The sequence below is a fragment of the Dendropsophus ebraccatus genome, chromosome 13, assembly GCF_027789765.1.
Source record: "Dendropsophus ebraccatus isolate aDenEbr1 chromosome 13, aDenEbr1.pat, whole genome shotgun sequence".
In the NCBI taxonomy this organism is placed as follows: Eukaryota; Metazoa; Chordata; class Amphibia; order Anura; family Hylidae; genus Dendropsophus; species Dendropsophus ebraccatus.
In genome coordinates, this window is record NC_091466.1 from 17933318 (window position 1) to 17958358 (window position 25041).

At 47.2% G+C, this 25041-nt stretch overlaps 1 protein-coding gene across 1 annotated transcript; it reads left to right on the forward strand.

The window, feature by feature from the left end:
- Positions 1 to 1254: 1254 nt before the first annotated feature.
- KATNBL1 (katanin regulatory subunit B1 like 1) lies at positions 1255 to 24632 on the forward strand. The gene is made up of 10 exons (XM_069949966.1): positions 1255 to 1398; positions 12598 to 12719; positions 13411 to 13451; positions 13773 to 14049; positions 15613 to 15731; positions 16845 to 16895; positions 17156 to 17245; positions 19189 to 19278; positions 19607 to 19700; positions 24079 to 24632. Exons 2-10 carry the CDS (start codon positions 12612 to 12614, stop codon positions 24109 to 24111), a joined length of 903 nt encoding a protein of 300 aa, XP_069806067.1. The 5' UTR covers positions 1255 to 1398; positions 12598 to 12611; the 3' UTR covers positions 24112 to 24632.
- Positions 24633 to 25041: the final 409 nt, after the last annotated feature.

Consider the following 25041-nt stretch of genomic DNA (forward strand, 5'->3'; position numbering starts at 1 on the left):
TTATAGGTCTGAACCTAAATGAACGATCAGCCGATGACAACGATCATTTATTACACTGAACAATAATCGGACGATTCGGACGATTATCATTCCGTGTTATAGGACCCTTACTGCCCCATTGATTCCACACTGATTAAGCTACAGGCCAAACTCTTTCCTACAGAATATGACTGTGGCTTCTATGGGATACTGTTGTGGGCATGCTCTGTAAGAGGTCTTTGAGCAGGCAGAAGGACATAAGCTGCATTCGTCATCTGTCAGTGGTTCCATCCTGATTTAGATTTCATTGTGATCGTGAGATGACTGCTGCATGTGCCCCACAAGCCTCAGTAACTACTAAGTAACAGCCTATTGTATGGGGGTCTGTATGACGTCGATGATAGATCCACTTTAAAGGGTCACTTCAATTTTACAATACCCACAACATGGTATTTCTAAGCAAAAAAAAAAGTTTAGGATCGGGTATCTTTGAATTGTCTGAACGATGGGCATGGGAGTGTTGTGGGCATGCTCTGTGAGAGGTGTTTTAGCAGTGGGGAGGTGTTGAGAAACTATGAAAAGCTGCGAGTTTAAGAGTCTTTTGGGTGGATTTATCAAACATGGTGTAAAGTGACACTGTCTCAGTTGCCCCTAGCAACCAATCAGATTCCACCTTTCATTTTCCAAAGTGTCTGTGAGGAATTAAAGGTGGAATCTGATTGGTTGCTAGGGGCAACTGAGCCAGTCTCACTTTACACCATGTTTGATAAATCTCCCCCATTGTGTTTTATTTCTCATATATAATCTGTAAAAAAAAAACTAACATATATGAGGTGGAAAATAAGTGTCGTAAACAAGGACAAGTCACGTGACCGAACTAGGAGTCAGGTTTGTTCCTCACTGCAGCCCATAGCTCTCAATATAAACGTATGGAGCATAGAGCTGTGTTGCCCAACCTGTGGCTGTCCAGCCGCTGCGAAACTACAACTCCCATGATGCAACTGCTGGAAAACCACATGTTTGAAGTCAATGCTATAGAGTTCTATGCAGCAAGCGGACGCGTCACGTTCCGGAACGTTCTAAACGCTGAAGAGCTGCTAGAACTGTACGTACAGAGACGTGACGCCCGGTCACATGACTGTAGTAAACTTTACGCCTGCTCTCCCTTACGTAATGCTCGAAGTGCTCGCTGGCCCCGCCCTTTATTCACTGTAAGCCAATGGCAGGCGGCTGAGGTAAGGGTGTGATTGACAGCGGTTGCTGCTTTCCCAGAATGCCCTGCGGGGCAGTTTGAATGGCGCAGCGTCCTGACAGGAGGAAGCGTCTGCTTGTTTTATAGTGAACTTCTCTCGCGGTGTCTGGAGCGGGAGGAGAGCGGGACAGGGGCCGTCAGTGACCGTACGGCCGGGCCATGAGCCGGTAAGACACTGCCGGGGTGAGCGGCTGCTGCGGGGCGGAGACTGCCGGGGTAGGCCGGGAGCAGTGCGGGCTGTGCGCCTGCTGAGGTGTGTGTGCGCCCGGGGGAGGAGGAGGAGGAGGCCGCGGCTGCTGTGCCGGATCATGCCGGTCACCGGTGCCGCTCCTCATGTGGGGGATAGTGTCTGTGTGCGATGTATGGGCGGTAGCAGAATAGTGATTACAGCTCTGAGGTATAATACAGGATATGTAATGTGTATACAGTGACCCCACCAGCAGAATAGTGATTACAGCTCTGGGGTATAATACAGGATATGTAATGTATATACAGTGACCCCACCAGCAGAATAGTGATTACAGCTCTGAGGTATAATATGGGATAAGTAATGTGTATATACAGTGTCCCCACCAGCAGAATAGTGAGTGCAGCTCTGAGGTATAATACAGGATATGTAATGTGTATACACAGTGACCCCACCAGCAGAATAGTGATTACAGCTCTGGGGTATAATACAGGATAAGTAATGTATGTACACAGTGACCCCACCAGCAGAATAGTGATTACAGCTCTGGGGTATAATATAGGATATGTAATGTATATACACAGTGACCCCACCAGCAGAATAGTGATTACAGCTCTGGGGTATAATACAGGATAAGTAATGTATGTACACAGTGACCCCACCAGCAGAATAGTGATTACAGCTCTGAGGTATAATACGGGATAAGTAATGTATATACACAGTGACCCCACCAGCAGAATAGTGATTACAGCTCTGGGGTATAATACAGGATATGTAATGTGTATATACAGTGTCCCCACCAGCAGAATAGTGAGTGCAGCTCTGGAGTATAATACAGGATAAGTAATGTGTATACAGTGACCCCACCAGCAGAATAGTGATTACAGCTCTGAGGTATAATACAGGATAAGTAATGTGTATACAGTGACCCCACCAGCAGAATAGTGATTACAGCTCTGAGATATAACACGGGATAAGTAATGTATGTACACAGTGACCCCACCAGCAGAATAGTGATTACAGCTCTGAGATATAACACGGGATAAGTAATGTATGTACACAGTGACCCCACCAGCAGAATAGTGATTACAGCTCTGAGATATAACACGGGATAAGTAATGTATGTACACAGTGACCCCACCAGCAGAATAGTGATTACAGCTCTGAGATATAACACGGGATAAGTAATGTATGTACACAGTGACCCCACCAGCAGAATAGTGATTACAGCTCTGAGGTATAATACAGGATAAGTAATGTATGTACACAGTGACCCCACCAGCAGAATAGTGATTACAGCTCTGGGGTATAATATGGGATAAGTAATGTGTATACACAGTGACCCCACCAGCAGAATAGTGATTACAGCTCTGGGGTATAATACGGGATATGTAATGTGTATACACAGTGACCCCACCAGCAGAATAGTGATTACAGCTCTGGGGTATAATACAGGATAAGTAATGTATGTACACAGTGACCCCACCAGCAGAATAGTGATTACAGCTCAGGGGTATAATATGGGATAAGTAATGTGTATACACAGTGACCCCACCAGCAGAATAGTGATTACAGCTCTGAGGTATAATACGGGATAAGTAATGTATATACACAGTGACCCCACCAGCAGAATAGTGATTACAGCTCTGGGGTATAATATAGGATATGTAATGTGTATACAGTGACCCCACCAGCAGAATAGTGATTACAGCTCTGGAGTACGGTACAGGATGCAATGTCACATGTAAATATAACTGAGTGCTGTGGTTAGGTGCTATGGTCGCTGTCATTGCCCTCTGTCTATCTCCCTGCACTTTATAGACAAGAGATCTCTCTGGTAATTAGGGGTGGGGGGTGTCCAGTTTGCCTGACCTCTCCATCATTGAGTCCCCATGCTGCGCTTCCGCTGTGCTTTGTACATATTCAGTGTGTGAGCCGTCACCTGTGGCTGCCATCTTTTCCATTCTAGACTGACTTTTTGCATCACATGGCTATACATTACTCCTGTAGTCTATAGTACCTATACGTTCTGTCATGGAGTCTTGTGCTGCAGATGGCTGAGTGATCTCGGCATAGATGTGGTCCACAGGTTGTCCAGGAAAAATTCCCTTTTCCCCTATCCGCAGGACCAGTGGCTCTAGTCATTCCTATGGACTGCCTGGAAGCGCAATGAACTAGGCTTTTTGTCAGCTCCAGAAGAATGAATAGGACCAGCAGGGCCCAATATGGAAATTGGCGCGGGGTACAGAAGTTAGACCCACAGCCCCCTCCTCCTGTAGATAGGGGGCAAAGACATTCTCTTTAAAGGGGTACTCCTGGGACCGGGGAGGAGGTGGCTGAGGGAAACTACGTCCACTCGCCTCCCCGGTTCCAGCGTCCCGCATCGCGGCGCTCTGGTTCCCGGCCACTTCCTGGTGTCTGACGCGGGCCCGAGACGTGACGTCTCAGGTTCACTCAGCCACTCAGTGATAGAGGCGGGATCCGTTTCAAGTCCGCCCAGATCCCGCCTCTGTCACTGACTGGCTGATGTCACGTCGCACCAGGAAGCGGCCGGGAATCGGGGACCAGAGCGCTGTGATGCAGGACCCGCCACTGGAATCGGGGAGGTGAGTGGACGTCGTTTCCCTCAGCCACCTCCTCTCAGGTCCCAGGAAAAAAATGCCCCTCCCCCCGCTGGAGTACCCCTTTAAGTTCCTTTTTTTAGACCCAGAGATTTGTTGGGCATGGAGGTTCTCTAAACGAATGCTTGTTTGTGGTGCCTTTACACGGCACGACACATGTAACGGTCAAGCTGCACGAACAATCCTTGTATCATTCATGGAGCCCTGGAAACTGACTGCGTAGATATGTATATATTTCTGCTGCCATTTTACAGATCACAAGCAGCAGTGTATACTTACCTAGTGCGTTGCTGCTGTGATCCAGCATTCTGTTCTCTCACCCGCTCGTCCAGCTGCTGTATCTTCAGGCCCCGCCTCTTCCAACTGTCAATCATTCTGGAGAAGGTGAGGCCTGAAGATGCATCAGCTGGATGGGAGAGCCGAATAGGAGGATGCCAGATCACAGCAGCAGCTCCCTAGGTAAGTATGCACTGTGTGATCTGGAAACTGACAGCACAGATATATGTATATTTGTGCTGTCAGTTTTCCTTTATTGTTATTGGCCGCACATAACTCTGTTTACACAGGAAGATGAGCGGCCGATGATGAGAAATTTTGGAGCATGTTCGAAACCAGGGGTGTCAAACTCGGGCCCTCCACCTGTTGCAGAACTACAATTCCCATCATGCCTTGACAGCCAAAGCTTTAGCTGTCCAGGAATGATGGGAATTAGTTTTGTAGCAGCTGGAGGTCCTGAGTTTGACGGCCGTGTTCTGTACTGACGATCAGCCAAGGATCTGGTGGTTTTTCCCTGTCCTCAGCTGATCGTTGTACACAGGCCGATTATCAGCCAGTAGTGTTGCACAAAATGTTCCCGCGGCCGATAATCTGTATTACAAAATCTGTACTCACTTGCTGTAATATACAGAACGCCTAAGGGCGGCAGTGAGAGACCCCGCCAGCCTCAATGTTTCCCAGTCTGTGCTAAACTACAACCCCCATCATGCCCTGACTGTTTTCAGCATAGGTAGAGAGAAGCATTTACCCTGCACATGTGATGAAAGGACTGAGCGGGGAGTTGGGAGCTCCCACCATACAGCTCATATTGTCAGAGCCCACGTCCTGCCATGTGTATGGGCAGATACAAGTCACCACAAGACTGAACGTAACCCTACATAGCAGTCTTCTGAGGTTTCCCTCAGGTATACAGTATATAAGGACGGCCCACCCACCTTCCTGGCTATAGGAGTCAGTGACAGAATCTGGATAACACAGACATGTGCAGCAGATATTGCTCTCCGTGACTTTACTGGGTTTGCAGTTAATCTGCAGTAGAGGGTTTGCTGTGGACCCATTGATGTAAATGGGTAGTAAAAACTGGGTAGCACCCCTCGGAAAAAAAAAATTTCCTCGGGGCACCCCTACTAAATAATGTTCTACAAAATAAGAAAACGGTCATACAGTGACTCACGGGTGATGTCTTCTTTGATCTGAGGCGTCACTTTCCCTTTTCCTCTCCATCCTCCATGATGATTCCTTCCAGATACGTTTCATCTCTTCAGAACCTGCGAGACAAACAATTTAGGCTCCGCACATTTCTAGCAGCTTCCTTTCCTTTCTCCCCCCTGTCGGCTATTAAAGTAACTGCGCTGTTTGGTGTTATGTGCAGTAAAGCGAGTAGGAATGTGGGATGCCCCCTGTATGTAGGATCCCCCGCTGTGCCCCCTGTATGTAGGATCCCCCGCTGTGCCCCCTGTATGTAGGATCCCCCGCTGTGCCCCCTGTATGTAGGATCCCCCGCTGTGCCCCCTGTATGTAGGATCCCCCGCTGTGCCCCCTGTATGTAGGATCCCCCGCTGTGCCCCCTGTATGTAGGATCCCCCGCTGTGCCCCCTGTATGTAGGATCCCCCGCTGTGCCCCCTGTATGTAGGATCCCCCGCTGTGCCCCCTGTATGTAGGATCCCCCGCTGTGCCCCCTGTATGTAGGATCCCCCGCTGTGCCCCCTGTATGTAGGATCCCCCGCTGTGCCCCCTGTATGTAGGATCCCCCGCTGTGCCCCCTGTATGTAGGATCCCCCGCTGTGCCCCCTGTATGTAGGATCCCCCGCTGTGCCCCCTGTATGTAGGATCCCCCGCTGTGCCCCCTGTATGTAGGATCCCCCGCTGTGCCCCCTGTATGTAGGATCCCCCGCTGTGCCCCCTGTATGTAGGATCCCCCGCTGTGCCCCCTGTATGTAGGATCCCCCGCTGTGCCCCCTGTATGTAGGATCCCCCGCTGTGCCCCCATGAGCTAATAATGCCCCCAGAGGTGCCCCCATGTACTAATAATGCCCCCAGAGGTGCCCCCATGTACTAATAATGCCCCCAGAGGTGCCCCCATGTACTAATAATGCCCCCAGAGGTGCCCCCATGTACTAATAATGCCCCCAGAGGTGCCCCCATGTACTAATAATGCCCCCAGAGGTGCCCCCATGTACTAATAATGCCCCCAGAGGTGCCCCCATGTACTAATAATGCCCCCAGAGGTGCCCCCATGTACTAATAATGCCCCCAGAGGTGCCCCCATGTACTAATAATGCCCCCAGAGGTGCCCCCATGAACTAATAATGCCCCCTGCTCTTCTGGCTCCATCTTGCGTGCCGCAGGGTCTGACGTGAAGGGGTGAGCCCATTCCATAGACAACGAGAGTTAGTTACTGTGTGCAGCAGACGCCTGGAGCTAATGACTGACATTGGCCATCTGAAAGGGTTAAAGTGTGACTGCCACTTTAAAGAAACAGAACAAAACCTTTCCTGTCACACACACGTCAAGTTATTTGATCGGTCTGGTGACCCCCACCAATCATTACCTAGTGTGAACTATTTTTAAAGTGACAGTAACGCTTTAAACCTGTTCCCCATATGGAGGAGACCCCAGTGTATATAGTAACGGACAGTGTTAGGGCTTTGTTCCCTGCAGTAGAAGTCTTAGGGCCCTATTACATGGAGCAATAATCGTCTGAATCGGCCCCATCCGGACGACTATCGCTCTGTGTAATAGAGACAACCTCGGTTGATCGTTGATTTAGGTTTGGACCTATAATCGTCGGGCACCGTGTAATAGCGATGCACGGCTTACGATTTGCAAACACTGTACATTACCCATCCATGCTCCAGGGCTCCTCTTGAGGTCTCGGCCAGTGATTGGCTGAGCAGCCTGTCAGCTCAGACAGGCCGCTCTGAAGCTGCAGCATGCGGGACCCGGGGAGATACAGACCGCAAGAGGAGCCCTGCAGCCTGGATGGGTAATGTATACTGTTTAAGCAAGGGCTGCAAGGACATTGGAAACGATTATTAAACAATTATCGGGCCGTGTATCTAGCAGATAGGATGATCGGCCCGTGTAATAGGACCCTTATTCTTGCTCCAAATGATTTTCCAGTTATCTAAGGTTACAGAGCTGCTATATCTCCAGCTATAATACTGTATGTACATCTTTTCCCGTCACAGGTCATGAAATATAAATAGGCTTTAGTACAGTCTTTATGGCTTTAACCATTTAAGTCCCAAAGTATGTAGATATTACATTTGTCTTCTGAATAATGGGAGACATAACCTACTAAGTGCTTGTACACCCTTGTAGAGGTTTTCCATCCCTATGACTGATGGCAGGTCAGGGGTATAAGCCTCTGCTGTGGTGTCGGTGGGGATGTAACCTTTGGATCCTGAGAATAAAGTGGTAGCGCTATGTCACCATGACTGTTCTGCACAGCAGAGCTGGATCAGTCCGTGTAAGGAGCTGCAGGAGCACCTAGGGCTGTGCTATAGTTCCTGCATAGGGGGTGGTGGTAGGGGCTGACGTGTTGTCTATTTAGGAATCATTGTTAAAGGGGTTAGAGAGCCTGTAAAATAAATGGCGTATCCTCAGAATAAGGCCATCAGTATTAGATCCCACTCCTGGCACCCCAGGTGTATCAGCTGTTTAAAGGGGCCATAGTGATTGTGCCAACGCTGCATCCTCTCAGTGTTTATTTGTACTTATTTGGACGGCGGCTGTGGACAGCGGCTGTGTGTGGCTGCGCTGTGGGCCTGGTCCTCAAAGGGTTAAAGGGGTGTTCCACTCAAACATGACTTTTTGTAGGTTGCTGCTTATGGTGAGACTAACAATTCCTTCCATACTTGTTATCTATTCAGTCTCCTTCCCCCAGTTCTGAGCTGCTGCTTTCTGCTGAAGAGAATAAAAATCTGTGTGTGATCCTTTCTCTGTCTCCCCCCTCCCTTCAGAGACAGCTGATGTAAACAAGTCCCTATCTGTAACTTTGTAATGCTGGAAGGATTAGTCAGTTAAGCAACTTAAAGGGGTAGTCCACCCAAAAAAATTTTCTTTCAAATCAACTGCTGCCATGAAGTGCCAGAGATTTGTAATTTACTTCTATTAAAAAATCTCAAGCCTTCCAGTACTTATCAGCTGCTGTATGCCCAACAGGAAGTTGTATTATTTCCAGTCTAGAGAGCAACAGAGGTTTTCTATGGGGATTTGCTACTGCTCTGGACAGTTCCTGACATGGACAGAGGTGGCAGTAGAGAGCACTGTGTCAGACTGGAAAGAAAACACCACTTCCTGCTGGACACACAGCAGCTGATAAGTACTGGAAGACTTAAGATTTTTTAATAGAAGTGAATTACAAATCTCTGGCACTTTATGGCACCAGTTGATTTGAAAGAAAAATTTTTTGGGTGGACTACCCCTTTAAAGCGTAACTGTCATATTTTTTTTTTATTGCAGAAATCAGTAGTATAAGCGATTTTAAGAAACTCTGTAATAGGTTTTATCAGCCAAAAAAGCCTCCTTCTGTACTCAAGAAGCAATCTCCCAGCCTCCCCCCCCCCCCTGACTTCTCAGAAGGGAGGGGGGACAGAGAGGCTCACACAAACAGATTTTTGTGTCTTCAGCAGAAAGCAGCTGCTCAGAACTGAGGGAAGGAGACTGAATAGATAAGTATACAAGGAATTGTTAGGGCCCTATTCCACCGGACGATTATCGTTCAGATTATCGTTAAATCGTTCAAATCTAAACAATCGTTCGGTTAAATAGCAGTTAACGATTAACGACTGAAATCATTGATCGTTTAATAAGTCCTGGACCTATTTTTATCGTTGCTCATTTGCAAATAGTTCGCATTTAATAAGAAGTCGTTCGCAGCAGTGACGAACGCAATAGCGAAGACAAGACGACCGCAAGAACGATCATAAGTAATGATTCTTTCCATGTAAATGGGTGAACGATTTCAGGTCTTTCGTAATAGCGATCGTTTGGAACGATTATGCGAACGATAATCGTCCCGTGGAATAGCGCCCCTAGTCTCGCCATGGGCAGCAACATATCAAATGTTATGTTTGAGCAGAATACCCCTTTAAGGTATATGCTAGTGTTTTAAAATAGATGTTTGGCTATTGGATGTGTACTGCCTTGTGAGTAAAGGAAGAAGCTAGAGGAGAATAGGGGAGCATGGCAGGCGAAGCAATAAGGAAAGTAAAACTAAGCAATGTAAAGCAGCACAGAGGAATAGAGGAGGAGGAGGATGGAGATGTCACACAAAGAGGGACAAGCAGGGAAAGTGAAAACTTACAATCTGCATCTCCTGCTTTCTTTTTAGCTGTAGAGCAGGTTGGGAGAAGTCCCCTGTACTGCAGTGCTCTCCTAGAATAAGGCTGAAGTGTCCGCAATCTCTCCCTACTCCACACCAGTGGAGGTCTGAGAGGCCAGACCCTTATTGCGCGTACTAAATCCTAGTGATACGTTGTGAAATAAAATTAGAGTACCACTTTAAGACGGGAGAGGAAACAGTCAGGCTCAGTATGTATGATGACTTCACAGAGCTAATGTTACAGCTGTCCCCCCCCCCCCCCATGCTTCACTATAGGGAAGTATACCTTTTTTCCTCTGTGAATATTTCAGGTGTTTTTTTTTTTTTGTTGTTGTTTTTTTTTTTTTTTAGTGCAGACTCCAGGTGGCTTTCGTGTGTCTCCTACTTCTGGCCTTCTGGAAATGTCTCTCATCTGTACATGGGATGTTTGTTTCCCCCTGGGGTCTTGGTCACCTCTTTTACCGTGGGACTTCCCGAATTACTTAGTTTGTTGGAATTGTTGGCTCTAGATCGAGTCCTAGTTTTTACAGACTTTTTCTTTGTCCCCTTCTCCTAATATTGATCAGTGCAGTACATATGTACTGCATTGATCCCTATGAGCAATCAAAGTATATGAGCAAATGTAAGCATTTGAGAAATCCCATCCCATAAGGTTATATCATATTTAGTATGGCTGCGATCTATCGCCCGAAGTATTAAATTATTCCATTCCTGATCTCACACAGTAATCAGCATGGGGGGGGGGGGGACTCGCCAGATTTTTGGTCACTTCACCTTCACAAAAATTTTATAAAAAGTGATCAAAAAGTTGCATATACACAAGAGAGGTACCGATAAAAAGTACCAGTCATGGTGCCTCAAATATCCCCATAGAAGTAAGAAAAGCACTATAAGGGTCAGAATAGAGCAATTTTAGGCATATTTGTTAATTTTGAAAAATTAAAAAAAAACTTTAAAGCAATAAAATAAAAGGTATATAAATTGGGTATCGTAATCGTACTGACTATAGCAACATGTCAGTTTTACCATATGGCGAACAGCTTAAAGGAGACCTGTCACCCCCCGTGCCGGGGTGACAGGCTCCCGACCCCCCGTTACAGCCCCCTATACTCCCGCCGGGTCCCGCTTTTGGATCCGGTCGGGTCACGGAGATATCAGCTCTCCAAGCCCAGCGCGCGCGCTGACAGGAGAGTCCGATGCCCATAGAGTCTCCCCATTCAATCTCTATGAGCGTCGGACTCTCCTGTCAGCGCGCGTGCCGGGCTTAGAGAGCTGATATCTCCGTGACCCGACCGGCTCAGGAAGCGGGATCAGGTGAGTATAGGGGGCTGTAACGGGGGGTCGGGAACCTGTCACCCCGGCCCGGGGGTGACAGGTCCTCTTTAAAGATGCATATTTTATGGACCAATTCAGTGTGACAATATAAGGGTGCCTTCACACCTACCGGATCCACAGCGGATCTCACTTCTGCGGATTCGAAGCAAGAACCGCTGCGGATTCGAAGCGAGAACCGCTGCGGATCCGGTATCAATTCCCCCCTATGATAGCACATATCACATATTCGCAGCGGGATTGACATCCCGCTGTGAATATGTGCTTTAACTTCCTGGTGCCCGCAGCCCCGCCGCCGCATTCCCCCATCCCCAGCGGCGGCACATCCCTCCCATCCTGGCCACATCCCCCCCCATCAGCCCATCTCCGGCCCGCCGCCGCAAGCTTACATTACCTGCTCGGTGGTACGGCTGCAGTGAGGCAGCTGATCTGAGCGGGACCGGAGCCGGCAGCCTCACTGCAGCCACGCCGCCGAGCAGGTACTGTATGCTCGCGGTGGCGGGCTGGGGGTGGGCTGATGGGGCGGGGGGGAGGTTTGCGAAGGCGGGGCTACGGGCACCAGGGAGTTAAAGCACATATTCACAGCGGGATGTCAATCCCGCTGCGAATATGTGCTATCATAGGGGTGAATTGATACCGGATTCGAAGTGAGATCCGCTGTAGATCCGGTAGGTACGAAGGCACCCTAAAGTAGAATTTGTGTAGCAAAAAATACCTCCTATCACTCTGTAGGTGAAGAAATCAAAGCGCTATAGCCTCTTGAACTCAAACAAAAATTCATTTCGTTAAGGGTAGCTTCACACCTACCGACTCGCAGCGTAAATCTCGCTGCGACTCTGGCAGGTCCTGGCAGTTCCCTGTCACTACATACTCGCAGCTGTCTGAACGACCCCTGCGTGTATGTAATTCTGCCGGCCGCTTAACCCCTTCGGCTGATTGGCCCCTTCTGTATATACATTACCTGTCTCCTGCACGGGGTCCCGGCGTCCTGCTCTCCCGCCCGGCCAATCAGTGTGTTGCCCAGCCGCAGCCACTGATTGGCTGGGCGGGAGAGCAGGACGCCGGACCCCGTACAGTGAGGACAGGTAACATATATACAGACACAGCGGGGCGGGAGCCGAAGGGGTTAAGGGGCCGGTAGACTTACATACACGCTGCGAGTATGTAGTGGCAGGGAACTGCCAGGACCTGCCAGACTCACAGCAAGATTTACAGTAGGTGTGAAGGCACCCTAAAGAGGTACTCCAGCACCTAGCAAACCTCTCCTCCTGGTGCGGCTGTGGCACATATGCAGCTGAAATCTTACAACTCCCATCCTGGTTCGCCTATTTAGACGTTGCTAATTCCCACCCCTCCTGTCACTAGCCCTCCCCCGTCCTAACAACCTAGTCTAAATCCTGTTCTCTCTGTACGCCAGCGCAGAGTGTGAGCCCAGTGCAGAGACCATTTAGAGATATGGAATGAATCACTTGCTGATGTGCGTGCGGCAAGGGAATTCATTGCGTACTGCATGTCAGGTGCCGAGGAAGCAACATCATCTGAGGACGTTGAGCTGGGGGCTGGCCTAGGCAAGGGACGCACACAGTCTCACCTTTCATGTCTTGTGTTTTCTGATTGCAGACTATCTGGGGATTATGGCATTTGAAGCCAGTGATGCTAAGAAGCGGGACCTAGACGAGGGTTGTACCAATGACCACCCAAGGAAAAGGATCTCTGCTGCAGCTAAGCAGAACATGAAGGAGGTACAGACCATCTCCCCTTGTTGTAATAAAGGTATAATTCTACCTTGTGGTGGTAACCAGTCATTGCTGATCTGCTTCCACTCATGTGACGTCACCACAGATGCCATCACATCACTCCAGTACGCAGACACAAGATGGCTGAGGTGGTTTAACTACTGATGGCTGTAATGTTTTTTAAAGGGGTACTTCGGGCAGGAGGGCTTTATTTTTTTTTTTTTACTATGACCAGGAAGGGGGTGGATGAAAGCAACGACATCCACTTAACGTCCCCAGTTCCAGCGCCAGGTCCTATATACGCCGCTCCGGTCTCCTGGCGCTTCCTGGTCTAGAACGTGGCTTGAGAAGTGATGTTTCAAGCCTATTCAGCGGCTCTAGCGGGGTCCCATCTGTGAACGTGGACATCGTTGCTTACATCCACCCCCTCCCTGGTCAAAGTAAAAAAAATAAAACATAATGCTCTCCTGCCATAAGTACCCCTTTAAGGCGCACAGATGCTATAACCCCTGCCCGCAGAGGTTAATTTTAGTTATCCACTATGCAGCATAATTCCATCCACCTCCTGGATCTGAAGCATTAGAGGGAGGGTAAAACACGTGCGCCCCCCCCCCCCCCCCACCACTTTTCTTTGTAAAGTTGTACATAATAAAGTGATATAAGTTGCTATGGACTAATCCTCTTCTGTGTTTCACAGGGTAAAATTGCACAGGAAGAGTCGGTATCTGTAGTGAACAGGTAAGTTTGGAATCTTGTAGTAAAACCACTAACCTCTTCCCACATTTGAGCGTTCCTCTATGTACTAACTGGGTGTGTTCTTGTCACCATAGCAGATGTCATGGACACGTAAACTGTGCTGTCAGCAGTGGGTACTGCTTGTAATATACACCCTTAGAAAACATTGATTTTATCTTCACACTATCCCCTATGCTATAGTATAGAGGATAACAGGTGGGGGTATGACTGCCGGGAACGGAGTTCAGCCTCAGGCCATCATAGTCTGTCTGTGCAGATGATGGGGGTCATAGATATAAATATACTCTTTCATGTATTCTGCAGAACTCCGGGTCGGCAAGCTTCAACCAGTGATCAGCTTTACAAAGTGGTGGTGTGCAAGAGGAAAGCCCCCCACCAGGCACTGAGCCCCGCGTACAGAAGAAAGCAGCTTCAGAAAGGCTGGGGCTGTGACATGGCCAATAAGGAAAATGAGATTGCGGCAGGGAACCTGCACGAGAAGCTCCAGAATGACCGCCACACTTTCCTCCTGAACTCCAGTGACTCCAGCTCCCCACAGACCGAAGGCGCCTCCTCAAAGTACAGCAGTTTCTTTGCAGAGGTATGACTTCTGCACAGAGCAACATCCCCTATAATAACCCTATGTCCTGATACTAGACTGAACACAGTGCAACAGACTGCCAGCCTAAAGAATGGTTCTTCCTATGCTGGAATCTAATCTGGCTTCTCAAACTATAGACAGGCTTTTATTTTTCAGCTCTTAATAGTGGGCCATGTTCACTGATTGGTTCACTATGGTTCTCCATAGTGTGTAACTGGAGATTAGTATAATAGAAGGGCATATTACAGGGTGCAGAATTCTGCAGCAACGATCTGCACCTTGTGTGTGTGAATGTGGCCCAAGGGGCCTATTGCTATTTAGCAAAATAGGGGATGGGGAAATGCAAGAAAAAGCTAACAGGAGTTTAGGTAATGGGAATACCCTTTAAATAGGTTATACAGGTGGATTAGTATCCTCTCCCCGCTTTGTGTAAGAAGTAGTCAGGCTCTATAGAACTTCATTATAAGTCCAAAACTTTTTTTTCCTCTGGATGCGCTGCAGTGTGGTCTTCTCTCCGCTTCTTCTCCTAATTGCTACAGGTCTGAACACGCCGTTTTGGACCTAACAAAACTTCTGACATGTCAAAAGTTTGACAACAGTGACACTTTAAGACAGGGATGGGGTACTTCCATTCCCATCATGCCTGGACAGCCAAAGCTAAAGCTTTGGCTGTCCAGTCATGATGGGAATGGTAGTTTTGCAACAGCTGGAGGGCCGAAGATTCCCCATCCCTACTTTAAGTGAATGAACAGAGTTGTAATACCCCACAATGAAAGAATTCAGCCATTTTTTGTAATCCCCCAACGACTAGATTTGTCAATTGCGATCTTAGTGATGGTCCCACATCTCGAGCTCCAATCTGTCAAGGTGTCCTAGTTGTGGGTCCCGTGACCTTATTTTGTGTTATCCCAGGTGGAGAGTGGTTGGGCAACAGTACCCTGTCCACACTGTGATGACCCCTGACTTTCAAGAAGATTGTCAGGGGTTCACCTTATATGCCGGAAAATGTTAACCCCTGCCTGACCACAGCCCTGCTTCAGTCAGGCAGGGGTTAACTGCAGCTAAATAAAAAACAAACAAACAGTTAACTCACCTGGGGCCCGTTCCCAACCTCTGCGCACCTCCTGTCCCATTCCGGGTGCAGGCAGTGTGACGTCTCATCGGAGAAGCTCTGAGACGCTCAGCTGCCAGGAGAGATACTGGAGTATGGCAGAGGCTTTGGGTACTTCCGCAGCCTCTGTCATTCTTCCGAAGCTCTCCCAGCAGCCGCGCGTCTTAGAGCTTCTCCGAAGAGACGTCACACTGCCTGCGCTGGGAACGGCCCCAGGTGAGTTAACTGTTTGTTTGTTTTTGTAGTGGTCGCCCCATACGGTGGGGATGGGGCCATTTTTGAACTGCCCCATCGCATGAGGCGACCATACCCTGCATATAAAACGACCACCGACGTCTAAGAAGATTTTTCGGAGTTAAAAGTCATCTTATACGCCGGAAAATACCTAGATATATTTTAGTTTTACTTGTATGAAATTTCTTGGTGGTCAGTCTGTCCTTATCTGTTTCCAGGTGTCCAAGGATCATGATACAATGGCGCAGGTTCTCTTCAGCCGAAACCTCAGGCTAAATGTAGCTCTTACATTCTGGAGGAAGCGCAGCGTCAATGAACTTGTAGCCTATCTAGTCAGGTATATCTTTGTGCTGTATCTGCTTTCTACAAGGGGATGGTTTCACCAAGAGTACGGAGAAAGATGCTTCAGCATATGGGCTTTGCCCCTTAACACTTCTAGGGGGAAAGTTTGTAAATTTCCTCACGGCTTCCATCAGAGGCCACTACATGATTCCCTTTCCAATAAATGGGTGGTTGTTTAATAAAGTCTCTGCTCTGGCTAATAGATGGGGGTCAGAATTATAGGAGTTACCTCTATGATGTTTGTTTGCACTGACAGCCAGGGGGGAGTTGTTGTAAGACAGTCCCTTAAAGTGAATAGTGCTTGCTCCAGTGATCTTGTATGTTACATAAGTGTATTGCAAAGGTGCCTTGCTTTTCTTGTACTGATTGTACATTCGCTTTAAGTGTTTCATATGGAAATAACGGCGCATGAAAGTCGGTGCTGTGGTCCTTTTTTTGAACCGCGGCCCGGTTCCAGAGTATGACACCATTCTATTCCCGTGGCCCGTGAAGCACTGGAGACGGGCCAGTCCACACCCAGTGGGAGGTAACTCCCGCCCCTCTGTGACGTGCTTCCATTAGAGTCAATACTGCTGTATCGTAGATGCGGGCGGGCCTCACAATGTGGGCGGGCCCGCCAGCCTTCAGTTCATCACCCCCGGCCGGGCCACGGTTAATAAAAAGAACAGTGCTGGCGCCGTTCTATCCATGTGCAACACCTAAAGCGAATGTACTGATGGTACATTCGCTTAACAGGTTTTCAGAGGCTCCAGTGGCTATTCTGTCCCATGTAATTGTAAGAATAGAGCAGCATGTAGCTCTGTTCCTGCAATCAGATTCATTGTTTGTGGCATAGTTTGAGTCTGCTGTACAACAGATCATACAATGTCATGGCCATTGTCACAGCATTGGATGGTACATTGTAACATTGGCACAGAGCACCCTCTGGCTACACGTGTAAGTGGATACACCCTACACTACAAGCACTGGCCGGTTGAGACTGCTTCTGATAGATGTGACGTCTTCCTGACTATAGGGGTTGGTGAGACATCTTACTGTATATGACTTGATTACAGGAAACAGACATGACTCTGACCTCTAATGACCTTTTCTATTTCTATCTCACCAGGATGCAAGATCTAGGGGTAATAGCAGATTGTCTTCCAGTCCTCACAAACAGGTAACAATAAGTTTTCTTGCATTCATCATATTCATTTAGTGTAGGTCAAATGCTAAAAATACGTACCATAGTATGACATGCCCTAGCATTGCCGGATACAAAGGGCTGCAAAACTACTACTCCCATCATACCTGGGCAGCCAAAGCCATATCTTTGACTGTCCAGGCATGATGGGAATTGTAGTTTTGCAACAGCTGGAGTGTCAAGGTTAGCCATCACTGGTCTAGTACTACATTTTTATACTATGTTTGTTTTTTCAGCCTTCAAGAAGACAAGGCCTCTGTCTCCATCGGCTGTTGCGTTGATCTGTTGCCCCTGGTTAAATCCCTGCTTAATAGTAAATTTGAAGAGTGAGTGCTCCTTGTTATATTTGTTGCTCCTAATCCTGTTACAAAGATTCATTGTTCACGGTCGCTGCTTTGCAAGTGCTGATGGTATTATGTGTCATTTGTTCTCTTCACAAGTCAGATGCAAAATGAAGTTCAAACTATTTTTAGCTCTGTATATTTAGATAGGTGAGGGATCTTGTACTGTTAGATATAGAGGAGAAGATATTACAGGGGTGATTGTTTCTCCTCCTTTTAACAATCACAGAATAAGTAATGGAAGAGTCCTGCAGCATCTGCGGTGAATTCAGTGAAGTTTAATTTATCTAATCCAGGACAAACAATGCAACATTTCGACCTTCATGCAGGTTTTATCAGCATGAAGGTTGAAACATTGCATTGTCTGACCTAATGGAGTTTTTTGGGTGCCATTGCGCTACTCATCGAATTCTGCATCAGACTCTACAATGGAGGTTTTGAGTGGAGCCTCCAATGTCTATGTGAATACAACTTTATTGTGATTAGAGATGAACGAACCCGATTGTTCAGCATTTGATTAGCGGGGGCTGCTGAAGTTGGCTAAAGCGCTAAGGTCTGGAAAACATGGATACAGCCAATGACTATATCCATGTTTTCCACATAGCCTTAGGGCTTTATCCAACTTCAGCAACCACCGCTAATCAAATGCCGAACAATCGAGCATGCTCGAGGTTCGCTTATCTCTAAGGCTAGGTTCACACTGCGTTTTTGCAATCCGTTTTTGTAAACAATGTATGAAAAAAACGGATGCATTTGTGTGCATCCGTTTTGATCCATTTTTACATTGACTTCCATTGTAAAAAAAAAAAAAAAATCAGTTTTTTTTTGTACGGACACAAACGTAGCTGACACTACTTTTGTGTCCGTTAAAAAAAGGATCCTTTTTTTTTTTTTTTTTTTTTTTTTTTACAATGGAAGTCAATGGAAAAACGGATCAAAACGGATGCACACTAATGCATCCGTTTTTCCATCCGTTTTTAGGGTAGAAACCCACTTGCCGGATCTGCAGCGAGTTCCCTCGCTGCGGATCCCGGCCTTATGCTTTCAGTGGCAGACAAACTCGCAGCAGTGCTGCGAGTTTGTCCGCAGCCCCGTTAACCCTCCGCCGGCTGGACACTATACATTACCGGTTCCCCGCTCCTGCTTCCTCCAGCTTGCTTCGGCGGTTCCCGGCACATCAGTGCGCTGCAGCGCACTGATTGGCCGGGCAGGACGTGCCGGGAACCGCCGAAGCAAGCCGGAGGAAGCAGGAGTGGGACCTGGTAATGTATAGTGTCCAGCGGCCAGGGGGTTAACGGGGCGGGCTGCAGACAAAATGTACATCCCTGCTGCGAGTTTGTCTGGTATTGAAAGTATAGGGCCGGGATCCGCAGCGAGTCTCGCTGCAAATACACAGCGAGGGGTCGCTGCGGATCCGGCAAGTGTGTTTGTACCCTTAATCTGTTTTTTTTTTTGTTTTTTTTTTTGCAAAAGAAAATGAAAAAAAAACTGATTGCAAAAACGCAGTGTGAACCTACCCTTATTGTGATCCTTTGTGTAACCATGGTTGGTATAACTATCATGCTGTGGTGCCATCTAGTGATAGGTGAAAGTCCTGGCCAAACCGTAGTGAGATGATGCAATATTTTTTTGTGTTGTCACCAACTACTAGGCTGACATCTGCCACAAAAGTAAAACTGCTGAAGCATTTTGGGATACGGAGCTACATATACGGAGATACATATTTAGGAGGTGCTGGCTGTATGTTACTGCTAACAATCCCTAGATAGTCTGGTCAGTGGTGACTACGTCATCTGTGCTGTTATTTTACCATATCCCTTCTCCAGGCTTCTCTACCAGGACTTAATTGTAGCGTACTGATCAGTTGTCATGGCGGGCAGGGGACGTTCAAGAATTGTTGGAATAGCATGTCTTTATTGATTTTGCAGATATGTCATCGTTGGTCTTAATTGGCTCCAGGCGATTGTGAAGAAATGGTGGACGCAGTTGTCTGCAAGCTCAGAAGAGTCATCAGATGAGTAAGTACCAAGACTGCTCTTTAGACGTAGTCCTTCTGTATGTGAAAAGTCAGGTGTCTTCTAGTATTACGCTAATGGATAATTCACAGGCCTTTACTGCATTTCAGTCCCTAAGTATGAGTGGCAATGCCTGATATATGATCTGCAGGGCTGCAGTTCATGGAAAAACTGAGGGTCAGCCCAGTCCTAGTTTGATCTCTATAGAGAGGAGTAGAAAATCCAATTATAAGTATGAGTATGTATGTACCTACCAGTTGTCGTAGCCCTGGCTAAATACAGCTATTGGGAATGGTTCACCACCAATGATTTACTACTTCTTTGTTTTCAGAAATGTTCTCATATTAAAACGTCAACTAAGTGGAATGTGGCAACAAGAAAGTCACCTTGCATCAGTACCAGGTTATACTGGCAACATAGCCAAGGTAAGCATCTCCTGTTATAATGATGTGCAGACAGACAATTAGTGTCGTCATTATTCTCAGTCATTGGGACATGGCAGTGGGTTCCAGGAGCTGGTACTCTCATCATGACTGAGAGCATGAAGTAGACCCAGCATGGACATGAAGCTTGGAGACTTCTGAGCTGCACATCCTATTATTAAAATTATAATTACATAGAGATCTCCATTAAAAAAATGTATCTAACCTTTCAAAGGAAATCCTGCTAAATGATCCTCTGATAAATCATACATGGATGTGAAAATCACATTGTAAGCTTGGACTCCATTTTTGGGGGGAAAAAAAAATTATATATATTTTGCCACTTTCATTACGTCTTGCCGACTCATTCCCTGATGTCACCCCCCGCAAATCGGGTGACATCGGGGAACAAGTGGACAAGACGCGGGGTTGGCGGTGAGCTCTGCAGTCCCTGGCAGGGGATGGGAATTGCAGTGCGGCGGCAGCAGGGGGTGCTGGTGATGGGGATAGCCCTGGTACTATTCCCCCATCATCTGCTCATACTATGAGCAGATGATGGGAGCAGTAGTACAGTGTGTGTGTCCGCCAGCACCGAGCAGGGAGAGAGTGGGGAGGTAGTTAGATGCACAGGCACTTCTCTCCCTCCCTGCTCAGTGCCCTCCAAATGTACTAATTGATTACATTTATGGAATACTTTGGGGAGCAAGGACACTTTTTTACAAGGACACAGTTTACATTACATTACATAAACTTCCATAGACACAACACAGTGCCATAGACTTTTACATATAGTGCGCCCCCTGCTGGAAACACCATGGAAAATACTACTAATTCATGACGTCGCATTTTTTTTACAGAATCTGAAGCCTGCCTTATCTACTTAAAGTGACACTGTCACCCCCATTACTCATTTTTCAATCTTTAAAGAACCCGCAAATAGCTCTCTGCATACCTTTTTTGTTGTGTTTTTTTTTTTTTTTTTTTTTTCATGAGGCGGGTTGCTGAGAACTTTGCTGAGTGTGTTCTAGCGCCACTGGCCGGGGTTTAGTCCCTGAAGCGCCACATAGCCCCGCCCAGTACATCGCCGTTGACCCCGCCCTCTCGGGCACGTCATATGTCCCAGCCGCCGGTCACAGTCTTAAATACTCCAGGACGACGGGGACGTGCGCGTCCACATCCCCCCTGCGTCTTGTGCGTGCGGGTCCGTCATGTGCCGCGCAGAAGGTGATTAAGGGGTCAGCCACAGCCGGGTGGTGTGTGCGGTTGGACAGCCCGTGGGTTATACCAGCCGCACGGTCCCTCGACGTCCCTTTGCCTCCTGAGCCCTCGCTGCGGCTGTGAAACTCTTCTCACAGTCAGCAGCGAGGCGCAGAGATAGTGCGCAGACAGCACTGCGACGCCTGACCTGCACTGCGCCGAAAAGGACCGCCGCAGTGCTGTCTGCGCACTATCTCTGCGCCTCGCTGCTGACTGTGAGAAGAGTTTCACAGCCGCAGCGAGGGCTCAGGAGGCAGAGGGACGCCGAGGGACCGTGCGGCTGGTATAACCCGCACACGTGCGGCTGGTATAACCCGGCTGTGGCTGACCCCTTAATCACCTTCTGCGCCTGCGCAGCACATGATGGACCCGCACGCGCAAGACGCAGGGGGGATGTGGACGCGCACGTCACCGTCTTCCTGGAGTACTCAAGACTGAGCGGCGTCTGGGACATATGACGTGCCCAAGGGGGAGGGGTCAATGGCGATGTACAGGGCGGGGCTATGTGGCGCTTCAGGGACTAAGCCCCGCCCAGTGGCGCTAGAAGACACTCGGCAAAGTTACAATTTCTCAGCAACCCGCCTCATGAAAAAAAAAAAAAAAAAAAACAACAAAAAGGTATGCAGAGAGCTATTTGCGGGTTACACACATCTTTAAAGATTGAAAAATGAGTAATGGAGGTGACAGTGTCACTTTAAGGGAATAGCAGTATATGTGCATTTCCCATAATTAATGTACATTAAGAATTTGTATAATTTTCCATAAGTAATAACATATTAAAAAATAAGTTTTTGCCCAGAGTTGTCCTTTAAAGCAGAGTTGGTGCAATGTGATGAGACTTATTTCTGCATTCCTGCTGGACACTCCCGCCTCCCTGGAGATCCGTCCTGAGTGTACGGACTGTGACAGGAGGATCAGATAACAGCCCTGACACAGAGAGAAACATAAGCAAAACCTCCTCCCCCACCTCCTAGCAGCACGTTCTCCCTCCTCCCCTCACAGAGGTGACTAAGCAGAGCTGAAGGTGTTGTGTGTGAGGAGCAGCGCAGGGGAAGAGCTGGATGGAGGGACAAGTACTCAGTGCTTCACCCAGGGGGGACATGCCAGCCATGACTCCAATGTGCTGCATGAGGGAGAGTGGGTGAGTCACTGAGGGGAGGACTACAAGTCCCAGCACAACACAGCTCTAGTCCTTCCATAGTACATATAACATTCACTATCAGATGTCTGCAGCAGGTGCCCCCACCTCCATGGCTGACATTATCCTACAGTGTAATGAGAGCAGATGACTGTATCTAATCCCACTGTGTGTGATACCATCTGCTGGGGCTCTGTATCTAATCTTACATTGTGATACTGTATGCTGGGGCTGTATCTGATCCTGCTATGTGTGATACATCTGCTAAGGTGCTGGTCAGTGAATGGAGGGACGCAGCCAGGAAGATGAGGGACAGGCCACGCCCACTTTCTCTCAGCCAGGAGAAAAAATCATTTATTCTTCTGAGCCAAACAACTGGGAATATCTCAGCGAGAGTATACGCTATCAACGCAGTTTAGGGCTCTTTTTAAAGGGTAACACATGGGCTTTTTATTTGAGGAATTTCATTTTTTGGCTACTGAAATTATAGTTGCGCTTTAAGTGCATCAGAGGAATAAAAGATGGCAGACAAATTATAAATGGAACATAATCCTAAATCTGTATACATAAGATTCTGTCCAATGATCTGGTCCTGTACGCTCTCCACTGTTCAGTATGGAGAGATTCGCCTCGCCCCGGTCATTTGGTTGCCCAGGGTGCATCAGTCCGTGTCCAGAGTACATCCAACTTTCAAAGTTCTCTCCTATGCACAGGACAGGGAATAACAAAGTCATGTTCCTTTCACAACAGGGGGAGGACCCTAAGTTGCATCTTTCTGAATATAGTAGCACCAAGATGAGTTTTTCTCCATAAGTCTTTTTTTTTATTTTTTTTATTTTTTTTTTTAATTGCTCTAAAGTACTAAAATCTTAGGGAAAAAAATCTGTACATATTTTAGCACTTACACAGACCTGTAGAATGAAATTCACATTTTTATTATCGCATAATACAGTAATTAAATATGCAAATAACTTGGAACGGCTGTGTTTTTTTGTTGTTTGTTTGTTTGTTTTGTTCCTTTTCTACTAAAACAAGTCGTCAATTAAAGGGATAGTTCACCAAAAAACTTTCTTTTAAATAAAACTGTTGCCAGAGATTTGTAATTTACTTGTAATAAAAAAAAAAAAATCTGATCCAGTACTTATCAGATGCTGTCTGTCCTGCAGGAAGTGGTATTCTTTTCCGTCTGGAGAGCAGGAGAGATTTTCTATGGGAATCTGCTACTGCTCTGGACAGTTCCTGAGATGGACAGAGGTAGCAGCAGAGAGCACTGTGTCAGACTGGAAAGAATACACCACTTCCTGCAGGACATGGAGATTTTTTTTATAGAATTCATTACAAATCTCTGGCACTTTCTGCCAGCAATTCATTTCATAGAACATTTTTTTTTGTTAACAACCCCTTTCATCAATGAATTATTATGAACATACCAGAGTCTGGTGGATTTTACCAGTTTAACTCATCCTGCAAATCACAGGCCTGTGTACATCTATGCAGAAATGAGAAACATATGGCTCTTTGTTCCCTCACGTCTCTGCATTTGCTGCCGGTATATTCTCATTTTTTTATCCTCCTACAAAGGTCACTCGTAGTGTAAAACCTTAGGGTACGTTCACACTTAACCGGATCCCCAGCTTTTTTGCTGCAGATCCGCAGCAGATTTCATTTAAATAACTGAACACACCATCAAATCTGCTGCAGATCTGCTGCGAATCCTGTAGGTGTGAACGCACCCTTAAGATGATACTTAGTTTCTGACACCTGTTCCCAGTAGGTGTAATCTGACCACATTGCATGAGGTACAATACCTGTAATACTATAGAGGGATTGCAGCCTCTGTACCCTCCTCAGTATCCATGCTCAGTGATTAGAATTACAGTGTTCACAATCCTTTTTATTACACTGGTTGTATTCTGCCATTCATATAGATACCAGAAAGCGAGAGCCTTGCTAATACTGTGGTTTTGTTTTTTTTCCCCCATCTAGGACTTGGATGGCTACTTATCACAGCTCCGTTGATGTGAGACTACACCAAATATCCTGCATATGTTTTGGGACTTCATGAGACAGCAGACTGGAGGAACTTTCAGAATCCCGGGACGCTGCTGGAAGCAGAAACTTAGTAAAACCACTAACACATCGACGAGGGCTTTGTCTCCAAAACACGCATTCACTATGCCACCCCAGACTAGGTGGCGTCTGCCTGCTTCATATTGAAGTAGTGTTCTTTCCAGGTAGTGGTTTTTAACTGACTGAGGTAATGTTTACCTAGTACTCCTGCGTGACGGACTTTGCAGGAGTCTCTTCTCCTCCGTTCCTGAGGAGCAGAGCGAAAACCTTGAGTTGTTGCATCATCACTGGGATCAAGATCTCTGAGAAGCTGGCATACTGGAGGAACGCACTGTGCGTGTCTGTTGTGCAAAACGCTGTGCCTAAAACTGACATTTTAACACAGGACACTGGATATTGCAGCCGTTTTGTTTATTTTGTTATATTATTTGAAACCCTAATATTAAAGACGTTTTTGCAATAGAATGAAACTTGGGGTATGTGTAATGTGTGGTTTCAGGGGAACATGAGCTCTGCTTAGATGTAGCCATGGAATTAGACAGTACTGCTCTACAAGATTGTAACCTGCAAATGTAATCCATCTACGACAGGCACGTCAGGCTCTGGTCCGCGGTGCCATTATTTTTGGCTGCTGAAGAAATCAATTGATTTCCTGGTGCTGACCCGCTGACAGGACGTCTCAACAGATTATAATATGGGCAGTCTTCCGAACCGCCCATGATATATTCTGTTGCGATAGCCTAACTTTTAGGACGCAGGCACTTTCAGACATGCAGCCTAGAACGCGCTCTGCACAGGGAGTGGATGATGTGACGGTCTTCTTTTTAATAGAATAGAGCATTGTGTCCCTTCACAGGAAGCGTGGTGACATCAAATACT

Bases quoted from the DNA above. Each gene is read 5' to 3' on its own strand.
- KATNBL1 (XM_069949966.1), top strand. From the start codon at position 12,612: ATGGCATTTGAAGCCAGTGATGCTAAGAAGCGGGACCTAGACGAGGGT. The intron at 14,050-15,612 runs GTATGACTTCTG...ATCTGTTTCCAG, and splicing joins ACAGCAGTTTCTTTGCAGAG to GTGTCCAAGGATCATGATAC. The intron at 17,246-19,188 runs GTGAGTGCTCCT...TTGATTTTGCAG, and splicing joins CTTAATAGTAAATTTGAAGA to ATATGTCATCGTTGGTCTTA.